The sequence below is a fragment of the Diceros bicornis genome, chromosome 23 (genome assembly GCF_020826845.1).
Source record: "Diceros bicornis minor isolate mBicDic1 chromosome 23, mDicBic1.mat.cur, whole genome shotgun sequence".
In the NCBI taxonomy this organism is placed as follows: Eukaryota; Metazoa; Chordata; class Mammalia; order Perissodactyla; family Rhinocerotidae; genus Diceros; species Diceros bicornis.
Genome location: NC_080762.1, coordinates 47,882,303 through 47,899,329, shown reverse-complemented (window position 1 = coordinate 47,899,329; position 17,027 = coordinate 47,882,303). Strand labels below are relative to the sequence as shown.

General features: G+C 39.3%; 1 protein-coding gene across 3 annotated transcripts in view; it reads left to right on the top strand.

The window, feature by feature from the left end:
• The first annotated feature begins 375 nt into the window (after positions 1-375).
• LOC131420560 (cytochrome b5 reductase 4) overlaps positions 376-17,027 on the top strand; it is an 81,344-nt gene continuing 64,692 nt past the window's right edge. For all 3 annotated transcript variants that reach the window (XM_058566690.1, XM_058566691.1, XM_058566689.1), the window contains exons 1-2: positions 376-571; positions 3,734-3,887. In XM_058566690.1, the coding sequence (XP_058422673.1) occupies positions 497-571; positions 3,734-3,887 (229 nt within the window). In that variant the 5' untranslated portion in view covers positions 376-496. The remainder of the gene's footprint in view (positions 572-3,733; positions 3,888-17,027) is intronic.

Genomic DNA, 17,027 nt, shown 5'->3' with positions numbered 1-17,027 from the left:
GGTGCCTTAGTGGAGAGAGTTTCAGAGAGATAAAAATGCTTTAATAGTGTTATTTTATTCCATATTTTAAGTAGTGTGATGTTAGTGCTTAACAATGGATAGACACTTGTGTTCTGGGTTAACAGGACTCTACAAGAATTTGTTCTCAGATTTGGTCAGCACCAAGGATAAGGAACAGCATCACTCTCTGATATTTCCACGGAATAGCTGTCACCTCCTTGCGGTGCTGAAGTTCAGGGTGCAGGACTAACGGAGCATGCGCAATTTCTCCTGTTTCCACCCCAGCCGGCGCTCCGTCAGTCCCGTTGGCTCCGCCCTCACGGCCTGGACGTGCTGCGTCATGGCGCGCCTCACCCCCGGCGACCCCGGAAGTGGGTCGGGGGCTAGGCCTCTGCCCGGCCTGGGAGCCGGCGGGGGAGGTGTTACCTGAGGGGGTCGAGCCGAGCGATCCCGTCCAGCAGTGGACCCCGGGCAGGGCCCGGGCCAGGGGTCCAGGATGCTGAACGTCCCTTCCCAGTCTTTCCCGGCCCCCAGCTCACAGCAGCGCGTCGCCTCCGGGGGGCGTAGCAAGGTAAGCGGGTGACACCGTCGGTCTCGCCCAGCGCTTGCCGCCTCCCGCCGGCGTTGGGTGTTCTCGCCTCCGCCCCCTCTCCCACTTTCTGTCCTCCTCTCTAACCCTGGTTCCGTGCTGCCCTTGCTGTGATCTCTTTCTGATCCCATGCCGTCTCCAGTCCTCCAGCTCTCCTAATCTCCCTCTCACCTCCGAGCCCCTTTTCTTTCCCATCCCTTTATCCCTGTCAATTCCCTTCTCCCAAGTCTTTTCCCGCTAATGAAGTTCAGATGTATATGATAGGTCCAGCTGCTTGCTGTATTGTAGATACTCAGTCTTAGCTTCCTTCCTTCAACCTGTCCCCTTCGCCGCTCTTTTGTTCTTCACTTTCCGAAGGAGTTGTGAGTGATGTGGGTTCCCTAGCAGAAGGGAAAGCTTGGGCAGTGGCGACAGCGACCAGTGACCATCCCTCCAAGGGTGGGACTCCGGGAGCTAGGGGAGATTGGAGAAGCCAGAACAAATGTCTGCAAACCTCCGGTTAGGTTTACGGACACTTCTCCAAGTCATGCTGCCTTTTTTCCTTCTGGTACCTCATTGTTTCATCACTGCCTTTTCTGCCGATATCACTTGCTGACTTTGAAGCTAATATAATACTCTAAGTTTTTGTTGAACATAGTTACTGTTAGCAACAGGTTAATACAAATTTATTTTACATTTGGAAAATTTAATAAAATTGTTTCCTGTGTTCATTGCCACATGAATGTTGCCTGCTCCTGTTGTGTGTTAGTTCCTCATTCTGTAACCACATCTTCAGGTTTTGTTTTTGAGACTTCCACCTACTTAGGCCGCTCCTTTTTCTTTTCTGGGTGTTAGCATCATTTGGGACCTTCACTGACTTTTTTTCCTCCACGACCTGGAGTTTGCCTCGACATCAGAAATATGGGTTCAGGGATCTGTAGCTTTCGTTAGCTTTTCAGAACTCTGTGACCCCAACTATAATAATCATATAGCTGAGATTTATTCAGTGCATACTGATGGCCATGTGGGTTCTGGTTGCTTGACATGTATTAACTTGTTCAATCTTGACAATGATCCTATGAAGTGGGTGCGTTTGTTATCTCTATTTCATGGAAAAGGAAACTGGTTAAGAAATGTTGCTCTAGACCCTATAGGCTTGATGTGATGTGACTTTGGCTCTGACATTTCATCTCTTGCTCCATATATCATCCAACCATCTAATTATGTGTTTCTTTCTACTTGATATTTGACCTGTTTCTCTTCTTATACCTGAATAATGTAGCCTTTCCAGAGAAAGAATTTATGAATTAGTGTATGAGTTGCTCCCCGTCTCCATTAAAACTACCACTCATGTTCTCAGCATCTATTTAAAGGAGAAAACTTAGAGTCAAAGACAAGAAGTTCATAGGTGGTGATGGCAAAGGTGAGTCTTTGGGTCCCAAAAGAGAACAAAATAAGATTATTGTGCCGTTCAAAGGGAAGCTAAGACTCTTTCTTTCTTTCTTTTTTTTTTTTTTTTTACTTTGTGAAACAAGCTAATCTTGAACATGTTAGGAGCTGAGTCAGGATTGTATGAAATGGGTAGAGATTGAGAAAATAGAACCTAGTTGAGGAGGTTGTGCCCATAATTGTTAAAATCTCATATTTTTGAGTGAGAAAGACCCAGATTCTTTTCCCAATTCCACCACTTAACCTCTTCAAGTCTCAGTTTCCTGAGGTGTCCATGGGAATAACAGTATGCATTTTATAGGGTTGTTCATAGGATTAAATGAGATAGTGTTTCTCTTAGCATAGTGTTGATATATGGTTAAGTGTTCACTAAATGTTACTTGCCCTTAGGCTTTTGTTCAGATCTCATGGATTGTTGTGTAAAGCCATTAGCACAGTGCCTGGCACAGAGTATGCACTCAATATGTGATAGCTATTATTTCTACTAACATTAGGAAATAAATATTTTTTGAGAACCTACCATATGCTGGAGATGTGATGTCTGTTTTTAGGAGTTTAGTCTTATGGGCTGCACAGAGTTTGTCTGGAAAGTTATAAATGCCGGAAGTGCTATGACAGTGTGTTATGACCACGAAGGAGTTGCGGTCAGAGAAGGCTTCTAATCACCTAATACTTCCTCATACCATCACACTGGGCTTAGGATTTCAACATATGAATTTTGGGGGGACACAAACATTCAGTCTATAACAGTAAATGTCCTTGAATTTGCCTGCTTTTACATTAAACATTCCTCTGATACTATGTTACAAACTAGTTACACAAGTTTAGACAGTAACCCTGTCCCATAGGGATATTTTGAGAAGTTTCCACTAGGTTATCTTAACTGGTTAAAATACTAACAATACCTTTCATGTAAAAGCCTTGAAAATGTATTTTGAAAAAAAAAAAAGACACAAAAAACCGAGCAACCTGTTATTAAGTCCTCTAGGCAAGGGCAGGCAAACCTTTCTGCAAAAGGCCAGATAATAAATATATTAGACTTTGAGGGCCACATAAGGCTTCAGTCTCTTCACCACCACCACCACCACGTGTGAAAACGATTCTTAGCTCCAGGGCTGTACAGAAACAGGCATGGGCCAGTTTGCCAACCTCTTCCTAGAATGTTACAGTTTTATTATTTTCTATTTGATAACCATTGTTTCTTAGCGGATTCTTAGAAAACTGATTGCTGCCTAGTAATTTCTAATGTTCTGTGTATATTGGCAATCCAGAAAATCAACTTTAGCCAATTGTTTATGTTTTCTTCTATCAAATCTCTTGATTTTTAAGGCAAAGAAATTTTGGTCTAATTTGGTAAGTGACTATTATATATTAGTGACAGAGCCAGGACCAAAATTTGTTTTCTGACTCCAGGTTCGATACTATTCTTGTTATACTGTGATACCCTTATGATGAACATTTGTGTGATGGAATTTTTAAGCCCTACCTCATAGCCCAGGTATTTTTATATAATGTTTTATTTATAATTCTAATACAGCAGAAATTATTTTGACCACCTTGTAAAGCTGTAGGAAGATTTGTAGAATAGTGACATTTGAGTTTTCTTATCTTTTTGACTGGGAATGAGAGTAATGAGGCAGCCTGAAGACAAGCAGCAAGAGAGGAAAGGAAAGCAGCTAACTCTGAGAAGCCACATTGAAGTCTTCCTTTTTTCAGGTGCCTCTGAAACAGGGCAGAAGTCTTATGGATTGGATTCGACTGACCAAAAGTGGAAAGGACCTAACGGGGCTAAAAGGCAGGTTAATTGAAGTAACTGAAGAAGAACTTAAAAAACACAGCAAAAAAGATGATTGTTGGATATGCATAAGAGGTAGGTAGTATTTATTATGTGCTGCAAAAAACTTTGGCTGGGCTTTGTAATGCTATGTAACTCTGTGGACCTACGACTTGGTGATATAATTCACAATTAGATAGTAAAAATATGCCTTATTCTGGCAGTAAGTTATATAATTCCGAATTTGGGTAGTATTTCTTCCTTATGTAACTGTTTACATAGCATCCCTGTACTATATTCCCTTTGAAAGAAAACAAGTGTTTGCAAGGCAATTTAATACCAAAGTAGTAAAATTATTCACTAACACCTAGTTTGTATAGAATAACGTTCCACTTTAGTGCCTTGTCACAGAATTCTGTCAGGAAAAAATGTCTTTGAGAATCTAAAGTAAATCAGAAAGCCTGCGTTAAACCCAAATCTTCAGTTCTCACTTGCAGCAATTTTTATTAGTTAATGTATGTTTCTTAGCAATATTCGTTTGGGTGGATTGGAGAGAGTGAGCAGAGAGATAGGAGGATAGTTGAGAAAAGCCGACCTCATAATGTCCAACAACCTGGCATCTAGGAGGGGATCAGAACCGTTAGAGGGCACGGAACTGTGCAGTGGGCCTCCATAGCCACGTCCTTGAGTCATCCAGACGTGGGTGTGTCCACCATCCTCTGATGGAACTGTGTCATTCATTGCTGTTATCACAATTGTAATTTTATCATTGTATAATTTTGGTTTGTTGTCAGTTATCCTGGTTACACTGTAACCTGTATGAGGGCAGGGACCATGTCAGTCTTACTGCTCTGTCCTTGGTGCCTGGCACATAGAGGTCACCAATATCTGTTTGTTGAATGAGTGTGACACTTATCATTTTTAAGAAGTTTGGTCACTCAAAGAGCTGTGTGGTTGTCACAGTGAATTGATGATATGATAAATGGAAAGACATCAATAGACACAAATTAGTTTCCTAGGATGCCCAAACAAAATACCACAAACTGGGTGTCTTAAACAACAGAAATTTATTGTCTCACAGTTCTGGAGACTAAAAGTCTGAGATCAAAGTGCTGGCAGGATTGGTTACTTCTCAGGGCTGTGAAGAAGAATCTGTCCCATGCCTCTCACCTAGCTTCTGGTGGTTTGCTACCAATATTTGGAGTTACTTGGCTTGTAGAAGCATCCCCTCAATCTCTGCCTTCATCTTCACAGGGCATTCTCCCTGTGTGCTTGTCTGTGTCCAAATTTCCTGTTTTTATAAGAACACCAGTCATATTGGATTAAGGGTTTACCCTACTCTAGTATGACCTCATCTAGTTACATCTGCAGTGACTCTATATCCAAATAAGGTCATGGTTAGGACTTCAATGTACAAATTTTGGGGGTACACAATTCAACCCATAACAGACATAATTAGAGTGTAAAATTTTTTTTGGTGGCAAAGGGGATGGAATCTTCCAGCAGGTGATGACATAGCTTGTTCTACGACAGAAGAACAGCTGCCTAACTCCCTGAAGTTTCTCAGGGAAATATAACCATGATAGTACCAATAACCTGGAATGAAGATTCTGCCAGGTGCAAAAAAACTCCTTTTGTTATTTTATACGGTTTTTAATTCCCTCCTTGCCCTACCTCCGTGCTGCCTACTTGTTTGTCAGATGCAAGTAACTGGTACAAAATGACCTCCCACTCTGCCTGAGTGTTTACTGCTAGGCTGGGTGAAGTGGAGGTCAGTTTCCCAGGAACATCTCTGAGCTGGCCCAGGCTACAGGCATGTCTGAGCTGTTTCTGCAGTAGGAAGCCACGTCTCCAGAAAATTCCCTTATGTGAACCCGTCATGTTCCAGTGATGTTAGGTGAATGAGGCATTATTGTAACGCAGTCATGCTTTATTATTCGTGTGATGTATTGATGGAGGTAAGGGACTGGTTTGCTGTGTTTGAAAAGTAATACATGCTGTTCCCAGTTATGTATCTCCTGTAATGACTGGAATGCATGGCACCTTTTCTGGTAAGGCTGTTGATTTAAGGATACGTTTTGTTTTAAAGCTTGCATTGGAGAATATGTTCTACTCTATTAATAATAAGGCTTTTTTTCTCCTTTGTGAAAATAAGGTGTGTCTTTTTTTTTTTTTTTTTTTTTTTGCTTTTTGACGAGTTTGGTTTTTTATTTTATCAAGAAACACTTATTCACTTTAGGCCCTGCCCTTGGCGTTTCCACTCTAGTAGGAGAGGACAAATGACTGACTGTTAGACAAGTCTGAGTGAGGTGCCATGGGAGGGCTTTAAAGAAAGTGACAGCAGATTGAAGGGAGGGAGTCACGTGGGTTGGGAGAATCAGAGACGCTTTGTCGTAGAGATGAGCCATGAAGCCTTGAACAAGATTTCAACAGGAAATGAGGAAGAAGTGCATCAAGTGCACGGAAAGGCCTAAACAAGGGTGCAGACACAGAAGAGCTTGAGGTAAGTTCAGGAGCTTATGTTAATGTTGGAGAATTATAAGAAAGAAGCTTAGAAAGGTATGTTAGGTCCGATTGTGGAGGACCTTGAAAGCCAGGCTGAGAAATGTGTTCCTGATTTAGATGGCAGTGTGAGCTCTTGGAGGTATTTGAATGTGGGGACAGTGTGATCAGAGTGTGCCTTGGAAAGATCAGTCTCGGGGTGGGCATGGGGAATTGAAATGGGACTGGGAAAACATTTAGCTCGTTAGAGAAGTTCAGACGGTAACAGGTGAACCAGGATGTTTACAAAGACAATGGAAAGTAGGGTGAACGTGAGACCAACAGATTACTGGTAATTTCTAACGCAGCCTAAATGAAAGTACAAGAAAGCATGTGACTAAATGTAATTGACCTTTTCTTTTAGCTGTTCTAATTTAAAATACTAATTATACCTTTTTAAAGGGGGAAACGTATGCCAAATTTAGCATCGAAGGTCAGAGATAATGTTTGGATCCAAGTTTTAATCAAAGCTGTACCACAGGGAAACATGATATCATGGTATCATTTTTTCCCTTTTTTCAAGTATTAAATTCTTCATTTTCTAACATTTGCCCCATTTTTAGACCAGGTCAAAATTCAGCTGATCAAGCTGAGGGAGGCACAGTCTCTTCAAGAAATCTTAGAAAATATATATTTTGGTGTGGGTTTTTATAGCTAATATTTTGAGGACTATTTTCTTGTTTTGAGTATATAGCAGCATTTCTGCTTCATGTTCAGGTGTGCTGGGTCAGGTTGTGTTCCTAAAAATGATGGTGTAAAAAGAGCACTTGGCTGGCAGCAGACTGTAAAATGTATAAACTGTAAAATGTAGGCATTGGCTTGGCAAGATCTCCAAGGCAGGGAATACGGAGTTCCTAATTTGTTCACTTAATTCTCACCATTTTCTGTAATATATATAGTTCTTTCAGTGCAATGGGAGTTAATTGGAACATTGAGAGAATGGGTGGGGGAGATACTGCTTTTTCAAAAACGTTGTTGGATTTACCATTAATTCATGCTTTTGTAGTTTTCTTCCTTATTGCTGTTTCTCCCTCTTTCAGGAACTAAAGATGATTTATAGCATACGAAGCTTTGAGCAGACATCTAAATCACTCGTATGTGAGAGCTCTGTAGAGCCTAGATCAGACTGTTTTTCCCGTAATATATTTACTGTAGTATGTGGTCAGTGTACGTAATGATGTGTTAAGTCATCAAGTCATCATTTGGCAGCATGGTGCAGCCTTTGATCTTAACAAGGTTGAGGGGAAGTGTGGCCCGATACCATGTAACATAACAGTCCATTTGAATAAATCGTATTTAGAAAAAGTTGATTACAGTCGATCGACTGGTGGCTCTTGTTAAAAATTTAGTGGATTAAGTTTTCCAAATGGGATTTAATGGATTTCATTTATAACTTAGAAATGAACATGCTTTGATTTCTCCTAATGCTGATGTCATATACTAGTAAATTAAAGAGGCCTGCTTGACACTCCAGAAAAAGTGACTTTTAATGGGTCTGTATTTTTCATGTTTCATAACTAATTAAAAAATTGTGCCAAATGCATTCTAAGAAGTAGTGTGTAGCCCTATTATATTTTTATTACAGCTTCCTAATTTCTAGGTTCATTTACAGTAAACCTTTTTAGTTGCTGTATGTGGGACGCGGCCTCAGCATGGCCAGAGAAGCAGTTCGTTGGTGCGCGCCCGGGATCCGAACCCGGGCCGCCAGCAGCGGAGCACGCACACTTAACCACTAAGCCACGGGGCCGGCCCTACAGTAAACCTTTTTAAAATTTACTCAGTGGTAGTGTAAATTTTTGTGAATACAGTTGATCCTCATTATTTGTGGATTCCAAATTTGCAAATTTGCCTACTCACTAAAAGTTATTTGTAATCCCAAAGTCAATACTCACAATGCTTTCACAGTCATTCACAGGCATGCACAGTGCAGTGAAAAATTTGTTCACCCATTCCTAGCTGAGGTTAAACAAGGCGATGCTCTGCCTTCTTGTTTCAGCTCTCATACTGTAAAGAAATGTCTTTTTAGCAGTCTGTTTGGTGCCATGTCTTTCACAATTTGTACTTTTTCTTGGTGATTTTGCTGTTTACAATGGCAAGGGTAGTGCTGAAGTGCTCTTGCAAAAAAAGGCTGTCATGTGCCTTATGGAGAAAATACTCATGTTAGTTAAGCTTTGTTCAGGTGTGAGTTACAGTGCTGTTGGCTGTGAGTTCACTGTTCATAAATCAACAATATGTATTGAATAAGGTGTCCTTAAACAGAAGTACACAATAAACAAGGTTATATATTGATTGACAAAAATGCAGTGACCGGAGGCTCACAGGAACCTAACCCTGTATTTTCCCGTAGGAGCAATGGTTCTGTATTCACTGATTCAGTGTTCGCAGCAAGTTTATAGAATGTAATTGCTGCAAATAACAAGAATTGACTGTATTTCTTCAGGCTATCTTTTATTGATACTGCAGTAATAATAAAGTAAAGTAAGTTTTATACTTTTTAGGTTAGATTCAAACCCACCAAGAATAGAGAGGATTTTCCCAACAGTAAGTTCTTTTCTCTAGTTTTCCTTAGCTCCTTGCTTAAATTCTGTTTTGAGATAACAGCAGTATTATTTGTCTCTAGCAGAGAAACTTTTCCTCTCTGAAAATTTTCTTTTAGGAGCAGTTTTTCAAATCTGGAACTAATGTTTTAACTTATAATGGACTGTATTATCACAATAATTAATATAGAGTGTATCTAAACAATAATGTATTGTTATAGTTAGTTCAACTCTTCTGTAGATTGTCTGCTTTGGTGCTGTCCCGTTACTTTCTTCTTGACCGCAAATGTTTGAACAACTCTCTTCTGCTGTTACTTGCTTGTTTAGGAAATAGAAACCAACATTTTTTACAGATACATATCCCTTTACTCATCCATTTCTAATCTAATCCATAGATTTTCAGGTTGCCTATTGGACACCATTAATGCAGATAATCTAGTCTGTTGGTTTTGTTAGGTTTGTCCTCCTGACATCTTGCTTGCTTTTACTTTGTTTTTATCTCCTTAACTGTCATGCAATCTCTTCCTTCTTTTTTTCCACTCTTCTTTTCTCTGTACCTCTCTTCCATTCACTAAAAATCCAATAGAGGAAGAAACTGGTGGTCTCGGGGCCTCATCTAACCCTCACTGTAAATGCAGTGGTTTACAAACTTCAGCCAACATTTTGAAATTTGCTTTGTAGGAAAGTTTTTGATTGCAAATTCAATTTTTAATATAGAGTTATTCAAATTTTCTCTTGTTCTTGTGTCAGTTCTTATAAGTTGTTTTTCAGTGAATTTGTTCATTTCATCTCAGTTATTGCCCATATTGGCATAAAGTTGTTTACACATTTCCTTATTATCTCTTTAATGTCTTTAGGTTTTATATTGGTATAACCTCTTTTATTCTTGATATTTCTAATGTTTGGTTTCTCTGTTTTTTTTCCTTCATCAGTCTTACTAGAAGTTTGTCAGTTTTATTAACTTTTGGTTTTCATTTTCTCTGTTGCTTGTTCACATTATATTTAGTTGATTTCTAGTCTTATTGTTGTTAGGGAGGTGACTATTTTGAGATTTTTTCCTCCAGCATTGGCATCAATGTATTTATGGAGATACTTTTCAGTAACTTTCATTATATTTTTGGTGAATGTCTGAATTGATAGTGGCAAATTCAGTGTTGTGATTTTCACCCCAATTTACGATTAGCTGTTGCCATTATCTTTTCATGAGAAGTTTTTGCTCATCTGAACTTATTACCCAGTCATACAATTCTCGGTTTTTTAATTAAAATCACGTATATACTATAAAGTATATGTTCTTTATAAGGAGTGTTTTCTGTTTTTAAATATCTTAGCAGGTTGACAATGTGTCAGATCTATGCTATGTGCTCAGTGTTTAATTTTCACAACAAAGCTATGAGGTAGGTATTCTTCACAGAGGAGGGCGCTGAAGCTCAGAGAATCCTCGTTTTCCAGATAAGGAAACTGAAGCTGAGAAAGTACATCAGTGGGGACTCAGGGATGTAAGCGATAGAAACTCCAGTCTAACCTGGTTTAAGTAGAGAGCAAAAATTGACTAAAAAGTTACAGGTGGAGCTGACTTGAGGTGAGGATTGGTGCCGGGCCTCAGATAGTGTCCCCAGAACCTGCTTTTGCACAGTCTTAGTTTCCTTTTTGGGATTGCTCCATTTTGGGACTAACTTTAGTAGCAAGATGACCATAGTAACTCTCTCGCTAGTTATTTTCAGATTCTATTCCTTTTATCCAATAGCTAAAATTAAAGTCTTGGAATTGGCTCTAATTGGCACAGTTTTGATCATGTTTATGTTGCTGAAACAGTAATTCTATTTAGGGAAAAATGCTGCTCTTAATACTTAGGTCACAAGCTTCAACCTATAGCCTAGTTGGGGCCATGGCTGAGAGTCGGGGAGGGTGTGGCTCCTGGAAGACAAAGTGATACTGTTACTGGAAGGGTGCTGGTAGGGAAAACATTAATGCCTACTGCAGAGAGTAGAGTAACTTGCCAAAGACATAGCTAATGAGAATGGAGCCACTGTTAACCTAGGCAGCCTGATTCTAAGCTTTTACGCTTAAAATATTAAACTGCACTGCCTCCTGTTTGACCATATTCAACTCTAGATTTTATCCTAGTTTAGCATTTGTGTGTTACTCACTTTGAGTGCCATATGTAAATTCATTCATTAAGAAATTACTATGGGGTGCCTATTACTTGTGACTCTTCTTGTGCTAAATAACCTTGCTAATTAACAATCATGCAGACTATCCTTCTGAGACAGTTTTAATTTTTAGTAATTTAATGAAACAAAGCTTTTGCCTTTTTTGTGACTTTGTGTGTAGTCAGTCATAAAAATAGAGAAGATAGATCTTAACTTTTTCTCTATCTTGGTTCATTCATTTAATCAGTATTTCTTGAGGGTCTACTATGTGTCATGTACTATATCCGGTTCTCGGGGCTAACATAGAAATTTAACACTGAGGTGGCCCCTGCTTTTATGGAATTTCCAGTCTGGTGGGGAACACAAAGTGTTGATCAAGACTGATGAGTATTGTGAAGGAGGGGTATGCTGTGCTGAGTGAAGATTGCAGAAGATTGAGCTGAGATCTGAAAGATAATAGAAGTTAACTAGGCAAAGAGGAATGGAAACAATATTCTAGGCTCTAGGGAAAAGCATGTGCAAAGACTGGGTGGTGTGATTGTATGAGAGAGAGAAAGAGATCACACACGCACACATGCGCCTGCACACACACACACACAGATGTTCACTGTGAATATAAGGAACATGAAGTTAGTGATACCTGTATTCTTTCTTCTCTTTCTCTTGCGTCAGAAAGACTCCTTTCAAAGACATCATTCTTTCTAAGACACTCTCTTTTCTAAGGCTAGTCCCTTGATGTGCTCTTATCTTCTCTAGCCTCCTCTGTGATCTCCAGCAGTTGCTCATCCTGCACTGTTAACATCTCATTTCTTTCTTCCAACACCTTCTTCCTTTCAGTTTCCTCATCTTTGAAGACTTGACTGGCCCTCTCTGACTTTGATTCTTCCCCTGGGCTTTCTTCCTCAGCACTTGATGTAGGACCTCTGCTAGAACATCTATAGCATGTTTTGGCCACTTTGTATTTCTGTCTTTCTATTTAAATTGAGTTTTAGGATATTAATATACTGCTTCTCTTTCTACTCTTAGCATCTAGCACAGGGCATGGCTCATGGTTGATGTTTAGTAAATGTTCTTTGAATCATGTGTAGGACTTTTAAACCACATTATGGTAGGGATATTTCAATGATTTCACAAAATAGTAACCAGTGAGGGGCTTTCATTTTTGCTGTTGCCAGATTATTGGCCTCTGGAGTTAGGGAATATACCAGTCCCTTAATCAGAAACTTTGTTATTTCTGGACAGTTTTCTAAGTTTTCTAATATATATTCATGGTCAATTATTCATTTTTGAGCCCTACTTTAGAATGTGAGCCATAGCCTGATAGAGATCATGTTTTCTTGCCTTTGTACAGCTTTGTATTTCCTTTTGTAGGCTTTGTGTGCTGTGGGGATTAGGTAAATATTGAAGATATCTTGAGGGCCATTTTTGTCATTAAATATTCTTAATTAAACTTTTTATTTTGAAAAAAGCTTCAGACTTACAAAAAAGTTGCAAGTGATGTAGTAAGCTCCATAAACCCCTCACCTGCCTGGATTTACCCAGCGTTGACGTATTCATCATTATATTTTAATGAAACCATTTTGTCTCCAGTATTAACTTGTTCTTTATACCTGTCTTCATTTTAGTAGTTGTCCTAAGTTTATGATATACATTTTTAACTTATCACAGTCTATCTTTAAATAATATTACACCATTTCACAACTAGTGTAAGAACCTTACGATATACTTCCATTTCCCTCTCCTGTGCCTTGTGCTATCACTGTTATTCATTTTACTTCTACATAGGCTATAAACCCCACAATATGGTACTATTTTCCTTTAGACAGTCACTTATCTTTTAAAGAGATTAAGATAATGAAAAAAATTTATCTTTTATATTTACTCACATTTTTACCATTTTCGGTGCTTGTTATTCTTTTGTGTTGATCCAGATTTCCCCTGAAGAACTTGCTTTAACATTTATTGTAGTGCCGGTCTGCTGGCAATGAATTCCCTCAGCTTTTGTTCATCTGAAAACATCTTTCTTTTGCCCTCATTTTAAAGATATATTGTTGGATATAAAATTCTAGGTTGACAGGTTTTTTTTTTCCTTCAGTACTTTAAAACTATTACTTTATCTTCTAGTTTGCATAGATGACAACTCTGCTGTCATTCTTAACTTTTTTCCATAGTATGTAAGGTTTTTTCCTTCTCTGACTGCCTGTAAGATTTTATCTTTGGTTCTTAGCAGTTTGATATGCTTTTCCTTGTATTTTTCCTGCTTGGGGTTCTCTAAATTAATTTGGGAGAGTTTTTGGCCATTATCTCTTCAAGTATTTCTTCTACTCCTGTCTCTCTTCTTCTGGGATTCTAGTTGCATATACATTAGACTATATTGTCTCACAGCTCTTAGATGCCCCATTCCACTTTTTCACCTTGTGTTTCAGTTTGATGATTTCTATTGACCTTCCTTCAGGTTTGTTAATTCTTCCTCTGTTGTGTCCAGTCTGCTGATAAGCCTATCAAAGGAATTCTTCATTTTGATATCATGTTTTTCATTTTTAGTATTTCCATTAGTCTCCTTTTTAATAGTTTCCATCTTTGCTGAAATTTCCCAGCTATTAAGTGTCACCCACATTTTCTACTAGATCTTTTAAGATAGTAATTATAGTTATTTTGATGCCCCTCTTTGATAGTTCCAACATATGCACCAGCTCTAAGTCTGGTTGTATTGCTATTTTTCTCTCTTGACAATGAGTTGTTTTATCTTTTTTTAAAAATATATCTTATAATTTTTGGGTGAATGTCACACATCGCATATAAGTGAACAGTAGAGCCTGAGGTATTTGCTCTTAGTAGTGGGTACTGTGGGTATACTTTTTCTGGCAGATGATTAATTTGAGTCAGTCTAGTTATTAGTTGAGCTGGGTTTGGGGTTTATCGTCGCTATTGATACCATCAGTGCACCACAGACTTCAGATTCCTCCAACAGTGGATTATTGCTACCTTGTTTTTAGTGTGGAGCCTACAGTGCTGGAGGATTTTTCTCATTGTTCCTCTTCCACTCTTAGCTGACAGCTTGCCCACTATACCAGTGTAGTGTCTCTCTCCGTGCTCTTGCCCCTCTCCCAGTGGCACACTGCTCTTGCTTGTTACTTAGTGCAAGACTTGTAGTGGGGGCAGAAGGAGTTTTACAATTTTCCTATTTCAGCCTCTGTCTTAGGCAGATCCTGTGCACCTGAGCCCCAGGGGCTGAGCTTTCTGAGTATTTCTGTCACTTCCCCACTGGAGATAATTCTCTGCCTCCTACTCAATGCAGGATCTAGAATGCAGGCATGTTTTTTGCCTCTTCCTCCCGTGACAGCTGAGCTTTGTCTTATGTCAGTAGGGGAGGAGGAGGACATGGCAGAGGGTGTAGGGTGTGAGCAGTTTCCCTGCCTCCCAGGGCTAGAAGACCTGTTTTGTATCAGTGCAGAATCTGGGCATGAGTGGGCTTTCTGTCCCTCCTCCATTGTTTAGCTTGCATTTACTAGTGTCAATACAGAGTAAAGGAGGATGTGTGTTTCCTACCCTCTCCCACAGCAGCTAACCTTTGTCTAGTGTCAGTGCAGAAACTCGAGAGTAAGAGGCTTTACTGTCCCTTCCCAGCAACAGACAGCTTTTGCCGAATGTCAGGGTTCAATCTGGGACGTGCGTGTATTTCTCGCTTCTACCCCAGCAGTAGGTGATAACCACTGTGTATTCATGCAGGCCCAAAGTGTAGGTGGACTTTTCTTGGTACTCCTGCTCTACCTTCAACTCTTGGAGCAGGTACTATACACCCGTGCCACCAATGGGCTCTTCTCAGGTCTGGTCTGCTCACTATTTCTCGTGAGCATCTCATGAGGTGGGAGACTGTGAGAAAAGAATTGGTGAGTGGGTGCAGAATCCCTAGTGTGTGAGGCTCTCAGGGTTCTAAATTGGCACTAGTGCACACTTGGCCCTTAAAGCGTTTGTTAAAATTTCCATTGTATTATAGCAACATCTCTTTTTTCTGTGTTCTGTCAAAGGTGAAACAGTTCATGTGTCCCGTCTCCTCAAAGGGCTTGTCATCCTTTAGAATTTAGATTATTGGTTGCCTTATGACCTCCCCTCACTAATGGGTCCAACTACTTATGATTTTTATGGAGTATCTGGCTTTTTCTTTTAATTAAGGGTAGGAGCAGTTTTTTCTTGTGGCTTTCTACTTCTTAAGTTCATCATTACATCTTAATTTTTTCAGCTGGCTTGTTTTAGAAAATAGGAAATAACCCAAAAGATAAAGACATATTTGGGTTTTTTTCCCCCCAAGTAACTGAGAGAGAGGCAGTTAAGTGCTGGTAGCTGTCACTGGTCAACCTAAGGCACAGGCAGACAGAGGGAAATGATCTCATGGAATAGGAGAGGTAGAGAAAGGCAGGAAAACGGATCTTTTAGAGAAAGGGTACCTTGTTTAATATTGATGTACGTTGTCAATCCAGTTTAAGAAAAGTGAACATGGCCATTGCTAATGACATTTGGTCAGTGTTCTCCCTAGAAGTTTGTGAATTTTTTCAAAATATTCAGTGTAACTGATTGCTCAGACTGTTGGTTAATTTTTAATGCTTTTACTGGTCAATTTCCTATTAGTTAAATGTCAGGGCTGTTTTTCCTAATACTAATAATGTCATATAAGATGATGTTCAATAATTATGCCCAGTTGACATTCTGAAGTGCTTAGAGGCCTTTATTACATTCTGTTTAAATTGTCCTGTGCAAGCTGAGGCATTCAGACCAGTCAGACCAGATTCTTTTAGCTCTTTTGTAAATTGGACTGGCCATCATTGAAGTTGTTCAGTGCAGTTAGAAGCTCTAAGTTCTATTTAGAACAGTTGCTACCGGCTCTTTTCTAGTTTCTGTGAAATAGTACTGGTCTCATTTTTAGCCTTTTTTTTGTTTTTAAAACTGTGCATCAGAGCTTCACAATTTAATAAGTTGCTTAGACAATGATTTTAATTTTAGAGGCTTTACTCAAATGTCTGCCCTTTTATTTTGAGAGTGATGGATCAGAAAGGTGAGTGGAAGCTCCATGTGTGTGGGTAGAACTTTTTAATGAATTAGTTGGCTGCACTGGCAGGGGTCCCCAACCTACTGTGTATAAGTCTTTTCTCTTGGGCTGGAATCCCCCAATCTGCAAATGAGTGTTATGAGGGCTCTTTGGGGAAATGGGAGCTGCTGAGATGAGTGGTAGGAGGTAGATCTTAATGTTTTGACATGTAGACTTTTGCTTCTAGTTTTTAGTTCAAACCTCTCCTGATTCCAAGTGTGTGTGTTTCTCTCAGTGTAATGTCTCTCTGGTTTATCCTCTCTGGAGAGGAAACCTGCACTTCTCGCAGACTTGGGAAGGAGCTTGTTGATGGTTGTATAGAATGGGGGAGGGGATTTAAGGGTCACACTGCTTCTTATATTGAATTTGAGACTCTCCTGCATCCTAACTTTCAGAACTACCTCTGACTTACACATAGGCTTTATTTTCACCTTTCTTCATTCTGCTAAGTATGTTATCACTCATCCATTTGGCTTTCAGGCTTTCAAAACTTGATTGCTGTCATCTCCTCTTCTGATTTCTGTGTGTCTATGGTTTTATGTCTTATTTATCTTTCACAGGCATTTTAGAAAGTTTTCAGGAGTGTGACATAAGAACGCTTTTAATCTTGAGGTACTAAGATATTCTACTAACTCCTTACAAGCCTATTTTCTAGTTAACTATTCTTAAATACCAAGGCTGCCTTTACTTGAAATAATTATAAAATCCATTTATCTTTCATTAATTTCTTTTCCATTTGTCGCCATTGAAATTAACAAGGTATTACTGCCCAGTTTTCTAAAATAATATGTAGGGTTCTGCTTTAGGTTATAGCTGATTAACTCCTATTGGACTAACATTCTAGCAAATAGCAACTATATACTCAAGACAAAATATAAAAGGAAAACCTATCTAAAGACACTACTGAGCAACCAAAAGCAGA